This window comes from Puma concolor, chromosome D1, assembly GCF_028749965.1.
Source record: "Puma concolor isolate L17-30 chromosome D1, mPumCon1.1.hap2, whole genome shotgun sequence".
In the NCBI taxonomy this organism is placed as follows: domain Eukaryota; kingdom Metazoa; phylum Chordata; class Mammalia; order Carnivora; family Felidae; genus Puma; species Puma concolor.
In genome coordinates, this window is record NC_141676.1 from 45,861,143 (window position 1) to 45,886,815 (window position 25,673).

Consider the following 25,673-nt stretch of genomic DNA (forward strand, 5'->3'; position numbering starts at 1 on the left):
GCAGTGTCTGTGATCTGTGACAAAAAAGAAAGAAAGAAAGAAAGAAAGAAAGACAGACAGACAATTATAGCCTTATTCCTTTCATTTCAGGCCTACAGTAAAGATATTAAATTCATACTTCTCACTTTGTGTTTTTCTACATAAATGTATTTTACAGCCATCAACTTGCAAAAGGAGCACGTGAAACTTAATGTTACTCAAACTTGTCTTTAATAAAGAAAAATCAAGGAATTATTTAACAATTAGACACAACTATGCTCAATTGACAAAGATGATTTGCTTAGGAATCTTAAGAGTAACAGAAATAGAAGAACATACCACCATAAAAAAAAAAAAAGATAAATTCATTCTATGACTAGAAAATGCTTTAAGATAAAAACATTAATTATTCAATAAGAAAATATTTCATATTTCTTTTATCACAGAGACTATAAGTTTAATGAACTCATTTCTCTATCAAGTTATGCAGCATACCTTCCTGTCTCTAGTTTCTCATGCAAATGGTTAGAGAGTTTTTCTCAGAGTAGAGCAAATCAGTGCTAATGGTTTCGAGTCAGGGCTTGGAGGTGGCCTGGAAAAAGGCCATTTACACTCACCCGAACCCAGCCCAACACCTTCTTTTTTACGGTTAGTCTCTATTACCAGTGAGTGATCCCTCATCCTCCCTCAACAGATAAATTACTACAAATGTACCCATAAATTAAAACGGTATCATTCAACGTGGAGGAGAGTGGCTGGAGCGCAATGAGACATTGACAGTCTCCTGGTAAAAACTACCTCATTCCAGACAAATACATGAAAATAATACTTTAATGAAAGGCATTCATCCTGTCCATATGCTTCCCCTAAAATGCTTGTAAAAAACTCAGAATTAAGTAACATTAAGATACAAGAGGTAATAAGTGCACCTAAAAAAAGGTAAGTAGCATACGTGAGGCCTGCTTCCTGGAATTCTAACCACGTCATCTCACAGGTAATTTTCAGGATAATTATCGTAAAAATACAATAAATACTATAATGGAAATATAGGGATTCATTTATTACTTTTTGGTTTACAAACAAAGGCACCCAATAATGCTTCTATTTACTTCTTATAAAAGATTATCAATTTACATTTAAAACAAAAAGCAAAAAAAACCCTGAACCAGTTCCTATAGACACACACAAAAAAAGGGGAGAAATAAGATTATTTTCCTCCCTACTTCCAATCTTTATTACCATTTTTATACCATGTTTATACCATTCTTAAGTCAAAGAACACATTGCCATGCTTCTTTGTTGACTTTTAAAACATATTAATGTTGCCAAGTCAAATTTAAATATAGCCACAAATGATGTCACAATTGACAAACGCGCAGAATTATAAGAATCAAGAGTGAAGAGAGGGAAAAAGCCCAAATGTTTTACAATACAGCTTTTTATCAAATGAATTAAATGAAATGTCAAATTTATTAGGCTATCATGTTAAAAATGGAGCTCGTGTGAAAATATAATCAAACAAAACTAAAACTCTGTCTGACAAATGACATCAACAAAAATGATTTCCAAAATCTTTGAGTTAAGCTTAAGTCTAGTTGGTGGGGATTAACAACCTATGTATTCTTCACACTAACTTCAGAACTAAGTTCTACAATGATATATTAATTCATTCATGAGTTTCTTCTGACAGCAGAATTCTAAACACACAAAATAAATGCAGTGGCCTCAGCACCCGCCTAGCTAGCATTTCCCTACACTGGATTACAAGAACAATGCCATGGTTCAGAAGACATACCCCCCCTCTGTACTTCACATGCCTGTCAAAGTTGTACCTGATTCTTTTGCAAGATACAAAGACACTTCATCTGATTCTAAGTATATCTGGCAGAGCACAAACATCATACAAATGTTAGCATGTTTTCAACCCATTACGGAAATGTATTTGGAGAGATGGAGTACTCAATGTATAGAGCATCTAGAGTTAATTATGGGCCACTTTAAATTAAAGGCATCATCATTCATTCCATTTTTAGACACTGTCCTGGTCTCTCACGCCTTACACAAGGTATGGTCCTAGACCAGAGACTTAGTATCGTTTCAAAGAATATGAATATATATATATATATATATATATATATATATATATACACACACACACACACACACACACACACACACACATACATACATACATATTTCTTTTAAAATAATGTTTAAAAGTTTTACTACAGAAAATCTGGCTTCACCATGGAAGCATTTTTCCTTCTCAAGATTACACACCTGCATGGAAGAAGGTGGTTTCCTTTACATTTAGGTTTTCACAATAACAAAATAAACTTCTTGCATTTAAATTGACAGAGAAAGTAAGATGTAAAGTTCTATGTAACTTTTTGTATTGTGAACTGACCTCATTAAACACATTCAAGATATACTGTTGATTTAAATATAGTACAACTTGATCAGCTAAATTCGAACATGTTATGCTGATCAATCTGTTAAACCAAACGTATGTTAAAACAGTAAGGACAGTTTACTACTATTAAGGTTTAAAGGTTTAAAGGGAATAATAATGTATCATTAAAATACACATTAATTTTCTTGCTATTACTTGTTTCTATAATGCATCTCTTTAAAACTACATGCAGAAAAAATAAATGATATCTCATTCAACAGTTTGCTACTTTAGGTGGTATGTAAATAAAGTCCTTTATTTAATTTTATACACGTTATTTTATGCACTATTTTATTTTTCTTGAAGGAATTCAGCTCTCAAGGTCAAAAGTTAGTATGTGTTTACACACATGTGAGAACATTTTCTTAATGTTAGGACTATCTGCAAATATATTCTTCCATAATAAAGCATTATCAGTTTTCACTGGAAAGACTGTATAAGCCTTAAAAGTCCTATTAATATAATGTACACAGGGAAGAGAGCACAATATGGTGAATCCCTCCCCACCTGCACCCTTCTTTGCCAGTCTCAAGAAATCCTCCAGCTTCAAAACATGAACACAATTTCATAGGACTGATTTTTATTTGGTCATAATGTGGAGAAGAAAACTGTATTCGTCTTCTTTTTGACACTAATAGTCTTATTGAATTCATTCTCATTTTCCTTCAAAAAATACATAGCATATGGTGACATGGATTCTCCAACTCATTAGATCCAGTAGGGTCTTTAGAATAACATATAGCCTTCTGATAATGGAAGCAACTGATTGCTTACAAAAAAATGATGTGCATCAGACCACTAATCAGAGAAAGGAAAATGAGAACATGTCTTTCACATTGGAGACCACTTAATAACTTACGAAATGATGTAAAAATAGTATGGCTATAATTTTAACAAAACTAAAACCCACTTCAACTGATGAAAAAAACCAAACACCGAAGAATTAAATATCTACCAACTTAGCTATGTATTCCTGTCCAAATAAATGCTTTCCACTGCACTATATATTAGAATTAGAAACTCACTATATGTTAAGGCATATTTTAATCAATATGTTCCAGAATTGCACAGTTATACTGGTCAGTGTTCCTATTTCCCCATTCCTACCCTCACCCCACCCCTTGTCCCCAGGGATCAAAATGTTAAGTCATGGTTTTGGTGGCTATTGTAGATTTGAGCTGGCATAACCACAGTGTGTTCACTAGATTTTGTAAGCATAAACATTAAAATGTTACATAAAATGTACCATACTGTACTCCACACTCTGATCTAAGATGGTTTAATGTCTTGACAAAAGGTGAGATGACTTAAGTACATTTTACATTTTGTGCATTTAGACCACCATATGCATAGATGTTCTAATGCTAAATTCTCGTCTTCAGTATCTCATAGTGCTGGATGCCCGGAAGTATGACAGAAACTTGTAACACAGACTAACCACAAAGTACCAGATGTTTCTTGCCATTTGTGATCTTGCAATAAAAATGCGCCAAATCAGGATCACAAGGATAGTATTGAAACCATACCGTATGTTCCTCAACCTGGAAAGCAAATCGAGAGACATATCAGACAATGTTTTCTAGAATAAAATATTGTTGGATGGCAGATAATCAATGTCCAGTTGCTGATCTCATCAAAGCTCAAATCCATTACGGTATAATGACTGCAGAGCAAGTCATTTTGAAATGCAGCAAGAAGAAACAAGTTTTCTTCCTCCACTCTACTGTCCAACTATTTGGTTCGGGAAGTTGCTATGACATATAAATCTCTTTGTGCTAGGCCAAGATTGGCCAATTGAAAAAGAGTTCTCAAAGAGTTTAAATATACAGATTGTGTATGAGCACCTATTCTTTTCTCCTTTTCTTTACTACCTTAATGCCCTTTCTACTTGTGGAACAATTCATCCATTTTGCTTTATGACCAGCTTTAATTCCAGTCTGAAAATAATAGCAACCCTAGAGACTGATACAAAACAGCATTGAAATACTTTTTTCAAATGATGACACCTAAAATCATCCACCCAGCTTAGAACTGAACTGAATTTCTATGAAAGAAAGTTATTATTTTAAATGCTAATTATGTTAAAACTATTTAATTCTAAAAACTGTCTTTTAAAAAAAAATTTTTTTTTAACGTTTATTTATTTTTGAGACAGAGAGAGACAGAGCATGAACGGGGAGGGGCAGAGAGCGAGGGAGACACAGAATCGGAAGCAGGCTCCAGGCTCTGAGCCATCAGCCCAGAGCCCGACGCGGGGCTCGAACTCATAGACCGCAAGATTGTGGCCTGAGCTGAAGTCAGATGCTTAACCGACTGAGCCACCCAAGCACCCCTAAAAACTATGTCTTTAAACATATTCCAAAAGTTTCACTTTCAGAGGATATTCCTTAAAAAAGGCATACTGAACATAGATGGGAAAGTGTAAAATATTCTGATAGAATTCTTCATTATTCCATATTTAACTTCATGTTTGTTATTGTACCACAAGTATAGATAGTGTCATTCTAGGATTAAAATGTCGGATTTTTTGTTAATATACTTAAAACTGTAACCAGTGATATTAGTATTTTTTATGATAGGTTATATTTTATTTCAATAAACTTTGATATTTAGACCAAAGAAAAAAAGAGTTCAAATCCATCACTAATGTGAAACTTATTTAAAATTAACTAGAAGCCCTTAAATTAGAAAGTCTGCAAAAGTCAAACAAACCTGACCATGCAGTCCATCAAACAACACCTTACCTCTATTAACCATGAATGAAACAAAGATTTTTTATAACAAAAAAATTTGGGACACAAATTTATTCATTCAACAAGTATTACTGAGCATCTTTCTGTATGACCAGGACTAGGTATACTGTAGGTAAAACAGACATGCCCCTTCTGGAGCTTCCCATCTAATATCTAAAAAGGTTTGGGCATTATATACATCATCCTACAGACAAAGAAATAAAATATTTTTAAACATCTTTAGGTACTTCTAAGCTGTCAGACATGCAAATTCACTCCTTCACTTACAGCTGACAGTCACATTATCAAAGGCCAACTGGACAAATGCTCATCTATGAAAGAAGCATGGCATGAGTCCATATAAAAGGGCCCTCCCAGTCTCAAAGAGTAACATTAATGTTACTGTACTCATATTTCAAAACATTTTTTATATTTTCAATGGTGTTAGAAAGGAATACAAATGTTCAGGTACATAACAATGTTACATAAATTCCATTACCTTCAATAGGCAATCCAAGATAGGACTATAATATACAAATGATGGTATAGACAAAAGAGCTCATGGGGCACCTGGGTGACTCAGTCAGTTAAGCGTCTGACCTGGGCTCAGGTCATGATCTCGCCAGTCTGAGTTCAAGTTGCTGCATTGGGTTCTCTGATGACAGCTCAGAACCTGGAGCCTGCTTTGGATTCTATGTCTCCCTCTCTCTCTCTGCCCCTCCCCCAATCACACTCTGCATGTCTCTTTCTCTCAAAAATAAAAGAGCTTTGAATTAGGAGTCAAAAATCAGTATTCTAGTTTGCTCTGCTGCCTAACGCATATGACCTGCAAACACAACTTCCCTAAACCTCCATTTCCTCAACTATTTAACTAGCTGCCCTGCAAAGCCTCATAAAGTCAGAAGACCAAGAGGAATAATGTGAAAGTCTTGAAAGCTGTTATAAAGACTGTATTATAAAAACACTACAAATAAAAGAGGTTACTATTGAAATTAACTACATCTCTGAATTATGGGTAACAGTGATTTTTCTGTTTTGAGTTTTTTTAAACAATCAGTATATATTACTTTTATAATGAGACTAAGGGAATAATTATAACCCTTGTTTCAAAAACAAAGAAAAAATTCTATGCTGAATGATGTATTATTATATCGCTTTTCCTCTTCCAAAGATGTATTTGACAAAGGGAAAAAAACAAAAGAAAAAACACAACACTTCAAATAACTACCTCTAGTTTAAAATACATTTTTATTTTCTCCTAATATCTTTACTTCTTCAGTAGCAATACAAAGGAAGGAAATACAAAGGAAAATAGTGATTTTCAAAACTAAATTCCACCTGAACTTAGTGCTAAGGAACAGGATAAAGACAGTAAGTTTGAACAACCTTAGGCTAAATACTACCATAGTTCCAGTGCTAATGTAAGCACTTTTCCTAAATAAAATATTACACTAGCAATATACCAGCTCACCAAAAAATAAATAAAATAAAATTAAAAACTGTGTGATAATTCATAAGGAAGACACGATGCAATCAAGCCCATGTAAAAAACTTACTTGTTCAGATGTTTTCTAGCTGCAGGGAGGCCAGACATTTCTTCATTCAATACATATTTCTTAGTTCCCATGCAGTAGTTCTCTATATATTCTGCCCAATGTAACTGCCGTACATCAATATTAAAGGTCTATAGAAACAAAACAACCATCAGTTTTTCTCTTGAATAACTTTTTCACAACTGGTCAAAAATTCATACTTTTTTTAAAGGCTAATTCCACATGACAAGATTACAAAATGTTTATAGTATTAACTTTTAAAATCTTACTGCTGTTCACAAAGAAGTTCTTCATCCCTATTTTATACCTCCCATGAAACACAGAAACATTTCAGGAGATAATCTGAAAGCTCATGTCAACATTCAAAGAGAAGTATATATGAAGTGTAAGGAAAAAGCAACCTTCTTTTTACACTAAAAAAAATTAAATCCCATTGTCCAAATAATCTATGTGTTCCTCACCACTTTATACACATATTAATATATTTCCAGTATTTCTTCCCGAACATCCTGCAAACCACATGTATTACCTTTCCTATAGAACAGTAATGACATCAAGAGAAAAAAAGACTTTATGAAAGCTAGCTTAGGAGTTTAGGTAACAGTAAGGAGCCCATCTGATGAAAAGGATAGATGAATCTAGAAAATAAAGCTTTACAAAAATGTTATTTTGTGACAAAATAAGAAGGCTATGCACTGCTCAGTGCTTCTCCATACACGATCTGATTATTTTTTAGAGTGAGAAACAGATTATTCATTATTTATCATCACTTATCTGAAAATATCAAGTTGCAGACCAAAAACAACTACCATAAATAAATCACTAAAGTAACACTGCACTAAATGGAGGCTCGATTTGGGGCGCCTGGGTGGCTTGGTCGGTTAAGCATCCGACTTCGGCTCAGGTCATGATCTCACGGTCCGTGAGTTCTAGCCCCGCGATGGGCTCTGTGCTGACAGCTCAGAGCCTGCAGCCTGTTTCAGATTCTGTGTCTCCCTCTCTCTCTCTGCCCCTCCCCTGTTCATGCTCTGTCTCTCTCTGTCTCAAAAATAAATAAACGTTAAAAAAAAAAATTTAAAAAAATAAATAAATGGAGGCTCGATTTAAGATGGGAGAGATTATGAGACTATGTTAACTGGACTCCCACAGGAAGAGTGAAAAAGAATGGAACAGAGGCACCATCTGAGAAGACAACAGCTGGGAATTTTTATTTCCAAAATGATGATACATTAAGCCACAGATTCAAAACACACATACACCATACACATGCAAGTACCTGAGCATATCAAGAATAAAACTCTTGAAAGTCAAAGATGAAAATTTTGAAGACATCAGAAAAAGATGTTATGGGTTACCTCCGAAGGGACAACTATTAAACTGACACTTGACTTCTCAAAAGAAACAACAGAAGCCAAGAGACTATGAGAAGATGTCTTCCAGTGCTCAGAGAAAACTGCTAACACACAGTTCTATACAGTATAAACATCTTTGAAAAATAAAGATGTTTGCAGAAGAATAAAAACTGAGACAATGTGATATCAGCAGATGACTCACACTAGAGGAAGAAGCACACCAGAGGGTATTCTTTAAGCCAAATGAATAGGATTCTGGATTGAAGTCTGGAGACGGAAGAAGAAATGAAGAGCCACAAAAGGCCAATTATGCTGGTAAATCTATGTGAATACTTAGTAGAGTGCAATTAAGAATAATGGTGGTGAGGCATACAACACACATACAGAATTAAAATATGTAACAACAGCAGAAAAGTATTAGGCCTTGCATTCTCCAAAAAAAAAGAAGTATCAATATTATATTAGTCTTTGATGAAGTGAGGAAGGATGCTGTAATCTTTAGAGAAACCTAGTAATACAACTGAAAAAGTATATTTTATGTAACTGATACAGATGGGGAAAATACAAAACTGTAAAAAATAACCTCAAAGAAAACAAAAACTTAAGACAAGTAAGACAAATAGAATGCACTAAGCGTTAGATTTAAATCTGTTATCAAAAATTAAATTATGGATTAAATCCTCCAAATAAGGGTCCAAAACTGTCAAACTGAAAAAAGTAAAATACAGTAAAACTATATGCTGCTTATAAAAGGAATATCTGATAGTTAAGGATACAGAAAGTTGGAAATACAAGGACAGAGAAAGATACATTTCTACCAACAATGTATATAGGAACTCCCACTGGCCAACGCCTTACCAGAGGGTAGGCTGTCAAGTTTTGCATTTTTGCAAACTGTTAAGGAGTAAATATCTCAGTCTAATTTCAGTTGGCATCTCCATTTTTATGAGTGAGGTTGAGTATCTTTTCCAATGGTTAATCATTTGCATTTACTTCTCTGTAAACTGTTCATCTCTAGCCCATTTTCAGTAGGACTGACGTTTTTTGCCATTTCTACACAAACTTTTTATGTAATACGAAATGCACGTTAACATCACATTGAGATACCACCATATACCCACCAAAGTGTCTAAAATTAAAAATTAAAATGAAAAGGCCAACTGTTGGGAGGATGCATATTAACAGGAACTCTTGTACACTGCCACACAAAATGTCAATCAGTACAACTACTTTGGAAAACTGTTTAGCATTATCAACTACATTGAACATACAAATACCCTTTGACTGAGCTATTCTATTTCTAGATATATATCTTATATAAATGTGTGCACATGGCTCAAAGAAGAATTATTCCCAACAGCCAAAAACTGGAAATAACCCAAATATGGTATCAACAAAAGAAATGAAAAAATACTGTATGATACAATTTGTATAAAGTCAAAAATGGGTATACTATTTAATGGCAGAATTCAAGATAGTTGTTACTTTTGGAAGGTAGTTATTGGGAGGGGGCACAAGGGGATCTTCTGGGGACAAAAATATTCTATTTCTTCACCTGGATGGTCACTTTCTAATAATCCACTGGGCAGTATGTGTTGTGCACTGGGATGGGGACAAGGAAGATGGGAAGGGAGAACATAAGGAATCAGTAGAAGCCACAAATCTTTTAACCTGGGATTCTCTGCAGAACCCTGGTAACTGGGACCTTCTGTTTTGATGCTGCAGGCAAGGATGAAGATTGGCTATAAAGCCTATGGCCCCATCAGTTAAGGTGTCTTACAGAATATTGCTGCAAAAAGATAAAAATTCCCAAAGCTGTATCCTGAGAGCAAGGGTGAAAAAAAGAAGTAAACCCACCACACACAGAAGTGGGCAAAAAAAAAAGTGCACACTCAATGCCTTTATCACGCACGACCAGTAACATGTACTCAATCTGCACTATCTAATATGGTAGCCACAAGCCACATGCATGTCTGGGAACTTTGAAAGTGATTGGTCTGAACTGAGATTTGCTGTGGAGTATAAAATGCACACAGGGTTTCAAAAGCTCAGTATAAAAAAATTGAAAGTATAATATCATATAAACAGTTGCTTAAATTTTCAGTGATTTTTAAATTTCTGTTTAAATTATATATTATTTTGGATATATTAAATAAAACATTAAAATTTTTTAATGTTTATTTTTCAGAGAGAGAGACAGAGCAGAGAGAGACGGAAACACAGAATCCAAAGCAGGCTCCAAGCTCTGAGCTGTCAGCCCAGAGCCCGACGTGGGGCCTGAACTCATTAGATGAGAGATCATGACCTGAGCTGAAGTCAGACACTTAACCGACTAAGCCAGCCAGGCACCCCAAAGTACTAAAATTTTTAAAGAAAGACGTGGAAAGAGAAAGGAAACTGCCCCTGGGAAGATGAAAAAGAAATCTCCTTTGAGAAACTAGAAGCATGAACCAGCCTATTTAAGGCCCACATTCACTTGAGTTAGGCTAAAAACTTAATCAGATATCTTAAAGTGGTCCTGGCCTGTTAATGCCACCTGGCTAGTCAATGCTAATAATCACTCACTGGGCTACTAGCAGAAGCAAAGGCGAATCCTTATTGGAAAAGTGTGATTTCAACATATGCTTCAAAAAATTTCCACAGAAATCCTCAAGGAATATGAATATACAGTCAAACAATAAGAAAAAAAACAAGGTGCCATGAGTGAGACCCAGCATAAACAACAGACGATCAGGTGTTACCACTGCACAGCCTTTAGAAGTTTAAATTATCAGACACAGAATTTAAAACAATTATGTTAACCATGTTTCAAGAAATGTCTGTAAGAGGGGTGTCTGGGTGGCTCACTCAGTTGAGTGTCCGACTCTTGATTTTGGCTCAGGTCAAGATTCCAGGGTTGTGGGATCAAGCCCTGCATCAGGCTCTGTACTGAGTGTGGAGCCTGCTTAGGATTTTCTCCCTCTCTCTCTCTCTCTCTCTCTGGCACCTAGGTTGCTCAGTTGGTAAAGCATCCAACTTCAGCTCTGGTCATGATCTCATGGTTCACGAATTTGAGCCCTACATCAGGCTTTCTGCTGTCAGCACGGAGCCCACTTCAGATCTGCTGTCTGTCCCCCTCTTTCTACCCCTCCCCGGCTTACATGAGCTCTCCCTCTAAAATAAACATTTTTTTTTAATTAAAAAAAAAAAAAAAGATTCTGCCCCTCTCCCCCGCTTGCTCTAAAATAAAAATCAAAAAATAAAAAAGAGAAGGAAAGGAACATCTGTAAGATCTGAAAAACAAATTGAATTTCTAAACATGAAAATAACTGAACCCCCTTATTCAACTGGGTGGCGCAGACAGGGCTGAAAGACTGCCACAGATCTTTTATTAACCATTAGCTTTTCAGCCAGAAACAAAGAGATAAAATATGAGCTAAAACTTAAAAGAGGAAAGAATGATGTAAAATATATTAAAATTTCACAAGAAGAGAATGGTGAAGAGGTGTATATATATATATATATATATATATTTTTTTTTTTTTTTTAAGTTTATTTATTTTTGAGAGAGAGAGAGAGAAAGAGATCATGCATGCGTGAGCAGGCGAGGAACAGAGAGAGAAGGAGAGAACCCAAGCGGACTCTTCTCTGACAGCACAGAACTCGATGTGGGGCTCGAACTCAGGAACCGTGAGTTGATCACCTGAGCTGAAATCAAGAGTTGGATGTTTAACTGGCTGAGCTACCCAGGCACCCCAAAGAGGCCATATTTGAAGAAACAATAGCTAAGTATTGTCCTGAACTGCTAACACACTTCAAACTTCAGATCCGGGAAGCCCAGTTGTGAAACAGGATACATTTTGAAAAATTATACCTAGACACATTCACAGTGAAACTGCAGGACACCAAAGAAAAACTCTGAAAAACAGACAGGAATAAGAGAGCACCTGTAATGCAGCAGCAAATTAGACTGACTTTTCAACAGCAACAACATAAGTGAAATATTAAAGGAACATAAAAAGAAAGTTATCCTTCATGTACTGAAATCATGTTACAGAAACAGTGAAATAAAGACATGCCAGGCAATCACAAACTGAGAGCTCACTACTAACAGACCGCCTACTAAATCATATTCTGGGATTCTGGATACATTTCAAACTGAAAGAAAAGGGTCCTAAAGAGAAGATCGAATAGCAAAGCTACTGGTAAATATTTAGTTAAATCTAAATACAACTAAACAAAGTCATATCTAATGACAGGGTTTCAATAGAGAACTAAAGTAATGTATAACTATGTAAATTAGTGGGGTGGTAATCACAGTTTAAACATTTTAAGGTCCTAAATATCATTAAAAAGAAGCTATAGAAATTGCTTAATTTAGACTTTGTTAGATATGTATGTTAAAATACCTTAGGCAACCTCAAAAAGAACACACACAAAGAGTTTAAGTTTCAAACGAACAGACGGCGAAATGTAGAATGATAAGAAATTAAAGAATATATGAGGTAAAACAATTTCAGAGGGAAGGTTTTTTTCTCAAAATTCAAAGAAAACAAACTGAAGGAAAAATGCATAAAGAATTCTAGTTTCTCTTTGAATCTCACTAAAGGGAAAAAAAAGAACCAACATTTCAATCATACTTTGAAAACATCTCTGCCACTCTCAAGTACTTACGTTATAAATTCTAAGATAAAGCAATTTTATTTTACCACCAACAATTATGATTGAAGCTTTAATGAAACACATATAAATAGGTCAAATGTCTTTCCTTTTGCATTAATGACTGGAAAATATCCAATTATTTCTCAGGTTGCTAATGGCTGTCCAATTAATATGCTATGTTTTCTAAAATAAAACAGAAAATACTTGCCTTTTTATCTTCAGGGTTTAGTTGATTCATCAACATATTGACATTGTCAGTATTCCAAACCCAAGAATTACTTGTGAAATATTCAAGAAACACCATAGCTTTGTGAAGACGAGTTATTGTTTTCATCATCCTGTATTATGAGAAAAATTGACAGATTCATAATTCGCATAGATTAGGAAAAATCTCATCACCACCTAAGGTGCAGTTTCTATATTGAGATAGTAGCAATAAAATTATAATTCTGTAATTCATTCAGTAAGTGACCAAACCACCAGAGAATATTTCTGCATCTTGGAAGAACATTTTATAAATCCAAAATGAAAAAAAAATTTTAAGCAGCAGCAAATGAATTTAATACTGCCTAAACAGAGTTCTACTGATATATAAAATTTTCATAGGAAATACAATACTTTAAGGTCAAATTTTCTTCTATAATCCTAAGCAAATAAATGGATTCAATTAGTATTCCCTTGTTTTTTGTTCCTTAAATCACATTTTAGTTTGGCTAAAATTACTAAGATTTCCTGTGAATTTATAACATAAGGAGTTATACTGTGATCTCCACTCTTCAGCATCATGGACGCAAAGTATACAGAAATATTCGTTTGCCATTTAATCATCTCTCTCTACATACATTTTTAGAGTAATTTTCTCTTTAACACAGACAGGTATCACTCTTGATTGTCTGAATGTGCTGTGAAATCAATGACTGATGCTGAAAACTTTCTGAAATAGATATTCAAGATATTCACTTACCTCCCCAAATCCCCCATTATTCATCCTTACAGAAATATTTTTGTTTGATATTTCTTGCTTGTTCCTTTTTAAAAAGGATGAGGGACCTTAATCTTTAAATCTGTCATTTTATAGATCATGGCTCACTGTAAGTCATTGATATCACAACACTAACCAGAGCAGTAACATCTATACAGTAATAATTACCTATGGTAAGTAGGAAAAGGGAAGAAAGAACTTTTTGAAACAAAACACACACCAAAAATTCCTGACCTCTGATAAACAGAAAAATAATTTGTGGAAAAATAAAAGAATTGTTTATATTCCCACAATAAGGATTAGCATTTACATAGTTTAGAAAGTCCCAAAATTAGGGGTTTTAGAAATGGAGAAAGTGGGAGAAAATTAGACCACCAGAAATGGGGGGAAAGTCAAAACAGCAACATTAGCTAAGCAATTCTGATGACACATTCAATACATTTAGAAAGAAACCCTGAATCCAGAATACTAAGAGAAATTGAGACAACATGGACTATGCAGAGAAAAACTGGTTCATGCAAGAAAAGAATTCCAAAATAAAACCTCCATCAAACACAAAAAGAATTATTGGGCATTGAAGGTTGTATTTGGACAGGGATAGCTCAGACAGATAGAAAGCACATGGCGGGGGAAAAAACAAGACATGCTGCTTTTAGAAAAGATTAGACCTTTTCTTTTTTCCCTAAAAAACAAAACAAAACAAAAAGATGTAACAGATCTGTAATTAAATCAATATCTACCATTACAACCAGTGTAGTATACTTGAATAACACACATACACATACTTACTTAACATCATTTTCCAACATACATCTTATTAACAAGTTTTTCTTCCTAATTTCTTTGTCACTGACAATTCTCACCTAGTCTTATCTTCAGTTTCACTCAAGTGACAAATTACCCTGCAACCATTCAGCCATTCAAAACATAATTATGATAAAAAATTGGGAGAGGGAGAAGGAAATCTGAAAGGCCATATATGTGTAAAGTTCACAGAATATTTATCAAGCAATAAAAGTACTGGATTGAATACTATGGGGATAAAAAGAAACTTGAAACCTTGCATAGTCACTCTTTGGTTAAAATGCCCTATGAGCAGATAGATGCCTGGGACTACACCGCCATGTATGTTCTGAGTATGTATTCTTTATTATGGCAACCTGCAAAAAATAGTCACAATCCTTTAGGGTACGGCTAGCTCTTCATGGTCATCTAGTCCAGGATTTCTCAACTTCACCATTACACACATCTTGGGCCAAATAATTCTTTGTGGGGGGCTGTCCTGTTCAGCATCTAATGGCCTCTACCCATTAGATACCAGTAGCATCCCTCCCCTAGGTATAGTAACAAAAAACGTCTCCAAATATTTTCAAATGTTCCTTGATGGAGATACTGCCCTCTATTAAGAATCACAAAGATGTGGGGCGCCTGGATACCTCAGTCGGTTGAGCGTCCGACTTCGGCTCAGGTCATGATCTCATGGTTCACGAGTTTGAGCCCCGCATCAGGCTCTGTGCTGACAGCTCTGAGCCTGGAGCCTACTTCAGATTCTGTGTCTGCCTCTCTCTCTGCCCCTCCCCACTCATGCTCTGTCTCTCTCTCTCTCTCTCTCTCTCAAAAATAAATAAACATTAAAAAAATTAAAAAAAAGAATCACAAAGATGAAAAATATCAGACTCAATGAAGTTAAGCTAGACAGAGTTAAGATAAATAACCAAAAAAATAAGGCTATGGAACCATTTTTTTAATATCATTTCTAAGAGTGATGAAATATCTACTGCATTTCAAGAGCTACAGTGAATAATTTATACTGCTTCTATTTGCAATAATGTCATGCATCCTACTCCCCAATGACTATTAACCAGGAAGCCTTAAGATGCATGTTTGATTTGTACTTTTTATAATTATGTTAAGATATATATGTAAGTTAGATTTTTATCTAGCTGACATGCAGAATAATGTAAACAAGTAGACACCACGAATGACATGAATAACATTACTGTAATAAAGAAGGAGGCACTATATTAAGGCCCCAATATAAGATATAAAGCCCACTACCTTGCTCAGTAAATATCTGAACAGATTACATAATATGAATTATAAGACTTTGTACTTAACATTTATAAAATTGCCTAAATAAAAAAACTTTCTGGCTCTTGTTACTTTTAGACTATAAGCTCCTAGAGGTCAAGGATCATTGCTGCTTTGATACTTAGTCTTGCACGGGACAAACCTCAGTTAAGAAGATTCTTCACTTGATGTTTTCTATTTGAAGCAGACTTTAACTTCCAAAGGTGATTATATTACCTCCTATCCTACACGCTCACCTACAGTATCACCTTGACTATCGCTCCATCAAGAGGTAAAGGTAACGTATAACCAACAGAGTGAGGTAGGAATGACACTATGTAACCTCCAAGGGTAGGTAAGAAAAAGTTAGAGAGCTTTCTGCCTTGTTTGCTGGAATACTCACGCTTGAGGACCTCAGTTGCCATATATACCATTCAACTCCCTCTAAGGGTGCTGTGTTGTAGGAAGTCCAAATTAGTGCATATGGAAAGACCGCACAGAAAGGCTCTGAAACCACATGATGTGAGAAAGATGCCCAGCCACTCTAGCTGCTCTGAACAATCCCTTTTCTTTACTACTCCCACAGTGTACCTGAGCCAGCCTCTATCTCTTGAAAGACCCTGAGCTAGAACCACCTACTAAAGCCTTCTAGAATTTCTGACCCACAGAAATCATGAGATAAATAAAATGATTGTTGTTTTAAGACACTAAGTCTGATGTCAATTATACTTCAAATGGAAAAAAAAAAGATTCGAAGTTTGAGGGGATTTGTCATGCAGCACAGGTAACAGAATAGATATGAGTACCAGGAAAGTATCAATACAATCAGTACTGGGAATGAGGGGCTACTATAATAAACATCTAAAGCATGTAGTATTGGCTTTAGGATCAAGTCGTAACAGAATCCGAAGGCCCTTGAGGAGACCACTAATGAAACCTGGAAGGACCAAGAAAAGAATGTTGGTGGGAACTTCAAAGAGCTTAAAGGAAGATGCTGGTGAGGGCTTAAAGGAAAGTGAGGAAAACATTGTTGGAAGTTAGAAGAACGAAAGTGTCACTTGTGGTAACATGAAAAATAAAAACCGTACCTAATAAACTTGATCTAGCCGAGAAGGTTTCCTCAAAAAGAACAAAGATGATCATTTAAAAAAATGAACTGAGTAGAATCTGGGAAGGAATGTAAAATGTCAGCCAGGAATCAGTTAAGAAAGAGCTTCTGAGGGGCGCCTGGGTAGGTCAGTCAGTTAAGCCTCCGACTCTTGATTTCGGCTCAGGTCACGATTTCACTGTTTATGAGTTTGAGCCCTGCATCAGGCCCTGCACTGTCAGTGCAGAGCATGCTTGGGATTCTCTCTCTGCCCCTCCCCTGCTTGCACTCACTCTCAAAAAAAAAGAAAAATAAAAAGGCTTCTGAGCATAGATCAAATCCAGAAAGTAGATGTAAGACTCTTTAAGATCTCAGGAAGATCTAAAATAGTACCTCACAGAACCTTTCAGATAAACAAAAACTCACTCCAAATCTTAAAGACATGTCTCATAGAAACTCTACTGTTGAGGAGGCAGAATCTAAGAGTATTGTTCCATAGCAACCTCATAAGGAACTCAAGATAGAAAAAGGCATGCCCTAAAGAGTTCTGTGGGTATGGCTTTGATGTAATGGAGTAGATTGCTTTAAAATTAGATATACAGGAAATGTGTACAGTTTGAAAAAGAATCCTATCAGTTTACACTTAAAGGGACAGAGACCGTACTAAGTGAATAGAGGCCTCTGGATCAAGACTCAGCAAACCAGAGCTTAGGGGCCAAAGCCATCTGTTTTTATAAATAAAGTTTTATTGGAATATAGTCATGCTTATTCATTTACATATTGTTTATGGCTGCAGAGTTGAGTAGTTGCAAGCTGGAAGCTACATTTAACAGCAGAAGCGAGTAACAGCAACAGAAACTACATGGCCCTTTACAGAAAAAGTTTGCTGATCCCAGTCCTAGGGACTCACAACCTTTTATGGGCAAGGAAGTAGGGTAAGAAGATGATTCAGTTGCAAACACAGGCCTTTTTTTTTTTTTTTTTTAATGAAAAAAGAAGGATGACTCAGAGGGCAGAGCCAAGAGCCTCAGAGAACAACCAGAGAGTAAGTAGGACTGAACCCTAATTAAGAAACCATCAAACATGCCTAGCTGGAATTCAAAACTGTTACAGACCAGTGATGCGCAAAATCGTCCAGTCATTTTCCTATGCTTATCCACGTTGGGTGTGCAGGCAGCAGGTAACTTATCACTTTCATTCATAGGTTTTCAGACCAACACTTGAGGAACTATACCTGCAAAACCACTCCTAAACAGCCTCATCTGCCACTGTGCCAGATTCAGCAGACCCAACAGTGGCTTCAAGCTGATGCGAGGAAGGTCTTGGTAGGGGGTTAGAAATAAGCGTATCCTCCACAAGGGAGGAATATGAACTGTCGTGGCCAGGAGGCTGACCACAGCCAATTGCACTTTCCAAAATGGCTTCAACAATACCATTCAACTCACTTGCTCAATTTTACATGATCTTGAACATTCTCTACATTCCCTTTCCTTGACTCTCAGAGGACATGTGACTGGCTTGTGACTGAAAGAATAAGTTGGTAGGTAGTAGTGTTGTATCATTTCCGTAGGTAGGTCAGAAGCACACGGCTCTGCCAGCCTGCTGAAATGCTTCTCCTTGAAGCCTTCGGTCACCAGATAAGCAGTTCATTTCCCCTAAGGCTACCACCAGTCCTTGAAAAGACACTATATGAAGAGATACTGCCGCCACTTTACGAAGAGACAGTGATACAAGGTGCTCCGCTGCCCGCCCCCTTTCAACCCCATCTGAATCTGACAATCCTGTGAAAGTCTCCCAAGCCAAAACTGTCCTGCGGGTTCCCTCCTGAATTCCTGATCCTGAGAGAAACAATGAACTGAAAGAAATGATAAAATAACTTCTGCTGTTCTGGGGCGCCTGGGTGGCCCAGTTGATTGAGTGTCCGACTTTGGCTCAGGTCATGATCTTGCAGACCGTGAGTTCGAGCCCCGTGTGGGGCTCTGTGCTGACAGCTCAGAGCCTGGAGCCTGTTTCAGATTCTGTGTCTCCCTCTCTCTCGGACCCTCCCCCGTTCATACTCTGTCTCAAAAATAAATAAACGTCAAAAAAAAATTTAAAAATAAAAAATAACTTCGGTTCTGAGCCACTAAGTTTGAGATGATTTGTTATGTAGCAACACCTACTATAAATGATTTAATAAATTTTGGCTATTCATTCATTTTTCAAGTTTACTAAGCCCCTTTTACTGTATCAGGCAGGCTTTGTTTTTACCCTGTTTTACTTTTGTAGATGTAGTTTTGTCTTTTCTGCTCTAACGTGCAATAACCTTATTAATATCAAGCAAGCATGCAATGCCATCTCTCATAAATTTTACATTTGCTTTTTAGCCAGGAAAGAATGATGCCAATCACAAATACTGCATTTCGCAGATCATTCTAGAAAAACGTGAAAGTAATTTTGATACACTTTGGATCTTTTTTCCATGAAGTATTTCTTTATCTAGTCTAAAGTTGTTCAACACCTCTCACATATTTCAATACTTAACATACTGGGTTAGGAACATAACGGACAACTGAATCCACAGAAAAGCCCTACAAGTAACTCAGATCCTGATACACTATAACTGGCAGATACCTCACTTTCATTTTTTGACAGTTGATGGAAGATCTGGAATCAGCATCTTCTTTATAGATAAATACTCAAATCCTGAACTCTCCAATCAAAGTCTCCACTGTAATGCCAATGTAGTTAAAAAAAATAAATATATTTGTGGTACATTTCACTATAATTCTGGTAAAGACAGTGGGAGGGGAGGACTTTAAGTCTGTGGGGTTTCAATAAGAAAGAAAAGAAGAAAGAAAGGCTATATAACAACCATAAGAACATAGAAAGTTTTTCATTTGTTAAATTTTGTTTTAAACTATGACATTCTCAACCTGGAAAATTAGTCAAAAACTGTAATTACCATATTATAAGCTGAATGGGCAGCTGAGATATTTCGAGCAATTAAATTTTTAGAAGCATTCTACGTTTTTTTCATATAAAACTCCACAATCCACTCAGAGCAAAATATTTCACCCTTAATCCCCTATAGACTCACCTCTAAGTTTTTAAGGGGGAGAGACGGGCTCAATTTCAGCTTATAATAACAATGACAACCTTGATGCTGGACATTTCCTCTATTATGGGATTTTGGAGGATCAATGGCCCAATAAAATGAGATCCACAGTCTCCCCAAATATCCTCAATTTCTAAGAAATGTCCTAGCGTCCTGATTGTGATTGTGATTATTCAGGTTAGTAATTCTAAAGGTAAAGCTCATGCTAGCAGACTTTTCGTCTCTCCAGCAAGCTTCCACCACCTTACCAATACATAGGTGTATTTACTGCTATTCCTCTTACCACGGTTTCTGACCTGTCAACCTGAGTGCAAGATCGAGCAATAATGCAGGTACTGTATGTCTGACACCCTTCCAATAATGAAGCAATAAGTTGTTGGAATACAACTTAACATTGGGGCGCCTGAATACTTGGTTTAAAGGATTCATCTTGAAGAAATGATTTAGATAATATCCTGTAGGAAAAATAAGCGTCAGAGCATTTTGAATGTTATTTGCTATTCAGAAAAAAAGACCTAAAGTTAGACCTAAAATTCAGCACACGACAATAATTTATTATCCAAACTTTAGAATAAATTAGAGTGACAACACTACCTTCGCTTTTCTGACAAAGTCTTAAATTCAAGAGTCTTCTCATTCACAAAAGGCCATTAAGCCTTATCATAAGCATAAACAAATACAGAGTTAATTCATATGCATTTTAGTGTAAGCATGGGTTGTTTAACAGTCAGAGGAACAGATAAGACAGAGCCAGTCACCATTACCTTGGGCTTCTTCCAGTCATCCTGAGGTAGATATCATACAGGAATGCTGGGGCCTTATGGCTTACAGCAATCCAGTAATGATATAAAAGGTGATTGGAGGTTAGATTTACATTGGGCCGTCTGAAGGCCTGTTCGAGAGGATTCCTCTTGAAAGTGGAAATTACATGGTATTCTGAGGAAGAAAAGTTGTGTAACAGCTTTGATAATAACCATGTAATGAAGTTTTGAAAAACAAAAATCATGTTTTTACAAAGCAAAATATTTTACCAAAGATGTCAGAGTTCGCTCAATTAAAAAACAAACTTTTCTACTCTCGATAATAACTAAGAGAATATGGGTATCAGACTGCTGAGCTCGGGTGGTTTTAGGACTGCCTCTATTTATGAATTTTAATTAGATGAATGAATTTTTGCTAAAATTCACTCTTAAAAATCCTTTTAATGTTTTACCTATGTCAGTTTACAATGTCACTTTCTATATTTCACCTCTCACGATAGCTTCTTTCTTTCTGTTCCTCTTTCCAGATTCTTATTACTGTACTTACTTAAAAAAGAAAAGGAAAATCATCATCCTTTGCTTATGAATAATTAAGTTGCTCAAATTAACATACATCAACAAGCTTAAAACAACCCAAAATTAACTTCTGCTGTAATTTATTTAGTTAATACATTATCAACACAATCAAATCTATGATCTATGTTAATACTTTAATAGAAGTGTATATTGAGATATCCACTTAAAAATAACGTTCAACTTGATTTTTACTAAACTTTTACAACACAATGAGAGATTACCAAAAAACCTAACTCATTTCAGTGTTTTAAAATTCTTAAAAGAATACTATTTAAATAATTATCCAAAAATTAAAATAGCCCTAGATTTTTTTTTTTTCCTCATATGCCCTAATGGTCAATCTTTACATTGAAATAAAAATGCCACGGAAAAACCCTAGGACAAATGACATAAAGACTTACTTTAAAATCAAAATTGTTCTGCAAGGGTAACAAAAATCGTTCAATGAGAGGTAAAATAAGACCTATTACTAAATCAATGCCAAAAATATATTTTACTTTAAATTTGAAAACATAAACAACTAAAACATTATTCAATTTCAATAGGCTTTAAGTTATATCATTCCTAATTTAGAACAAGCAACACAGCATACATACTCCGTGGATTTGTGAATTTAAACAGATTAATAAATGTCATAGAAAATATTCTGACAAAACGTATCCTTCTTGCTAACTCCTTAATTCATTACTCTTGGGGCAGCCAGCTAGCTCCTGTGATATAACAACTCTTGTAGTTGGAAGGGATATTGCCTTTGGATCAACAACATCAGCACTGAGAGCACCCACAAGGGAGGAAAAGGAGCCCTGTTTCATTGCCACGGGCATCTGTGAGGGTTGCCACAGACAGCAGCAGAAAAACAGACAAGGGTGGGCCAAGGAGGGAATACACTGCAGGATATTTTTCAATTTGTGAAGTACTGCTAAGGATCACAGAGCAGTACTGGCTAATGTGGCAACTAAAATAAGAATAAATTGGTAACTCAGTGGCTTTAATGCCTCACGGGTGTATTCTAACATAACAACTCAGTGAACATTTGAAGTTCTTTAAGATTTATTCTAACATTCAAAAACACAGGTAAAATCATACCAACTTCACCCCAGTGGAAAGGATTAGTGCTGCCTGTTGTGCAGTTATACACCATGATGTTTCTTGGTCTGCAAAGACAAAGATCAAAGCAATGAAACATAAAAAGAGGCTGGACTTATCCAATCTAAATCTTATACAATATTCAAGTAGGAAGAAATAAGGATGCTGGGTACCTTTTCTACATTGATTATTTTAAAAATTAACCTTAAAGGATTAATTTTTGTGTCTGAAGGACTATATAAAACTACCCTTTTTTCCCCTCCCCTACCAAAAAAAATTATTAAAAAAAATTGTTTTTCTTTTCATGTTTTTCTTGCTTATACTAGCAGGACTATCTGTTTTTAAGTGTAACAAAAACGACAAACAACTACAGCTCGTCCTATCTCAGAGGCTCTAGTTTAAAAAACTTACGGGCTGAGTTCTCTTTTACCAGAAACAATATACACATATAATTGTATCTCTCCTTTTCTGGGATGTAAAATACAGACTTAAAAAAAATAAGGCAGTTTATTGATTAGGAAAAAAATATATTAAGAGTTACCTGTAAATGCTACTACTCCCTTTTAAAAAGAGGCCTGAGTTGATTCAAGCTGCTCTAGTGTGCCATCTCCGAGAGTTTCAGATTTTTTATACATTGAGTTTATACCAAGTTTTAGTTTGGATTTAAAAAGCAACAGGGGATGGTAGGGTTTGGGGGTTTTCTCATTTTTAATCCCGAATGAACTTGTCCCATCCTGTAGGTAGTATATGAAAATTAACATTAATTCTTAATTATAGCTAATGGAACTACTTGCTATATTACCTGTGATTAAACCAGTTCTTGCAATTGGAAGTGATAATACCTATACATATCAGTAAGGATTAATTAACATTAGTCATTAGCTCCGTTTTCCCTGTGCAGTTACTACATATTTAACAAGTGACATTGTCACCTCATATACCTATTAACTCCGGAATACCAGGCTGCCGCAAGACTCGTGTTGACAACTACATCTACAGGAACAAGATCTGCAAGGGCATTGTTGGAGGCACGCATTGTTCGAAGAATTCCTTTCCCTGCCTTTGTTGAAATTAAAAAAACACCTTAAGATATATAAGCCAGAATGCATATATAAGACATACAGAAAACAGAAAAATATGTAGAATATTAAATCAATCAAAAGATTTACTTACCGCAATAAAGAGACCACTTGGTCCATTAAAGTTATCAATCCATCCCTAATACAAAAGTTAAAAATAGAGTGAGCTTAGAAATATTATAAAACTAGAGATTTATTATTTGAAATCTACAACCCCATATGTATACTTAGCAGTTTTCTTCTAAAAACTAAAAGACTAGATTCAGGCCAGAATCTCTCTCTCCTTCCTAAACAAAAGCAGTCTGCCCTGAAGTCATTTTCAGAGAGTTACCTCCTCTTCCATTAATTAACTCTCTACAAAGAGAATTTTATAAAAAGGAGTTTATACCTGTCAAACATTTTAGCTAAATTAAACTTGCACAAGTTTGATTCTGTGCTATTTACTGAGGCAGCATCGCGAGATTAGGGGGAAAAGGGAAATCCTCCTCAGAATAAAACAGAGGAAAAGAGAACACTTGTCAAAGCAACAAAAAAGACTATACTTCCTATAATTATAGAGACCCAGATTTTTCCTAAATCAATTCATCTGTTAGTTTATATCATCTTACTCCAGGGATTCATAAATACCATAATGTCCTGCTTTTCCACAGCAAATTATCATAGAAATGTCTTATACCTTTCTTAGCTTGTGATCTATACAGGGAGAAGCCTACACGTTGGAAGGCTTTCCTCTTTTTGGTACTAAAAAGCAAATGAAATAAAATAAGGTCCTGAATATTTTCAGCTCTATTCCCTTCACCTCCACAAGGGAAACTAATCAGTAAATAATTTTAAAAGCCAACAAATGTTGATGTGTCAGAGGCCAGTATCTTGTCAGTCACAAAAAAAAACGCGTAAGGCGAGGTATGCTTTGACTCCAGACAATATCACAGCCTTTGATTTAATTTTTAGTTAAGATTTTTAAAATGTTTACCTGCATTTCTATATCCGTGGCATTACATTACAAATAAAAGTACCAAGAGAAGTGTCTCTATGAGAACAATTTTGCCACAGTAAGCCACGCACAGTAAATAACACCTGCTCTTATATCAAACAACTGCCAACTCTTTTTAAACAGAGACAAAACTTATAATTCTCAATTCCATTATTTACAAAGATTTCTAACAACTTACTGGAAAAGGTTCTTTCCAACTGGCACCAACAATCGATGGCCTTACAATCGCCACATTTAGCTTTGCTCCTTCTTGTTGTACAACATATTCTGCCAATGCTTTCGTGTATATGTATGTATTAGGTCTGTCTCCTATCAATTTTGGTGTGATATCATTTACCAGGCCATCATCCATCCACCTGGTTAACAAAGAAATTGCATGCAAAAATATTTTCAGATGTTTTACTATAAAATCAAAACCACTTAACTTTGCATATTCAAACGTATCTGTTGCTCTGACTCAATTGATTTGACAACTTTTACTAAAAAAAAAATAAATGGAAGTTAATCTTACTTTCATTAAACATCAACTACAAGTCCACATCTCCTATATACAATTTCTATATCCAAAAAGATCTGAAAGCCACAAGTTCTTTCATAAATAATATGGTAGGTAGCAATAAATGATCTCAACTGATCTGTGGCCTTGTAAAAAATACCACTTAGGGTAAATATTCATACACTTCAAATATGTTTGATCGGGGGTACTATCCCAGATCTCATTATTTCATATTGCATAATACACAGAGATTATATTTCCTTTCTGAAGTCCAAATAAATTCCAAAATTTAGATTTCATATTAAGAATTATAGACCTGTATATAATGACCAAAACAGCATAATATGTTGCAATAAACAGCTGCAATGAACATACATTTACAATTAACATAAAAGATCTAGTGGTCTAAGTAGTTCATGTAAAGCACTAAAAACTGTTATGTTCTCACCAGCGAGACTAACAAATACTAAAGTAAATGATCAAAATAAACTGAACCATGCTATAAAAATTCAACTAGCAACCTACTATGGAGTCACAAAATTCCTCCAATTCTCTCAATATCTCTGAAGAAAAGGTCCACTCTGATCCTATATAAAAGGAGGGTGATACACTAGGTGAGATCCATGGTCTTTCCAATTCTCCATTTCCAATTCCATTATGTATGTACCTGTCTGCAAATACTCTTCCTTACTGTTTATAATGTTATACAGACTTGTACACTTAGTGTATTATCACA

At 35.4% G+C, this 25,673-nt stretch overlaps 1 protein-coding gene across 4 annotated transcripts in view; it reads right to left on the reverse strand.

Moving 5' to 3' along the window:
* Window positions 1–792: 792 nt before the first annotated feature.
* FAR1 (fatty acyl-CoA reductase 1) overlaps window positions 793–25,673 on the reverse strand; it is a 79,989-nt gene continuing 55,108 nt past the window's right edge. For 3 of the 4 annotated variants that reach the window (XM_025929193.2, XM_086677920.1, XM_086677921.1), the window contains 8 exons: window positions 24,620–24,797; window positions 23,542–23,586; window positions 23,310–23,428; window positions 22,369–22,436; window positions 20,710–20,881; window positions 12,918–13,047; window positions 6,720–6,847; window positions 793–3,972 (listed from right to left, as the gene is read on the reverse strand). In XM_025929193.2, coding sequence (XP_025784978.1) covers window positions 3,810–3,972; window positions 6,720–6,847; window positions 12,918–13,047; window positions 20,710–20,881; window positions 22,369–22,436; window positions 23,310–23,428; window positions 23,542–23,586; window positions 24,620–24,797 — 1,003 coding nt within the window. In that variant the 3' untranslated portion in view covers window positions 793–3,809. Of the gene's footprint in view, window positions 3,973–6,719; window positions 6,848–12,917; window positions 13,048–20,228; window positions 20,401–20,709; window positions 20,882–22,368; window positions 22,437–23,309; window positions 23,429–23,541; window positions 23,587–24,619; window positions 24,798–25,673 lie in introns of all 4 variants that reach the window. The other variant, XM_086677922.1, reaches the window with a different exon arrangement.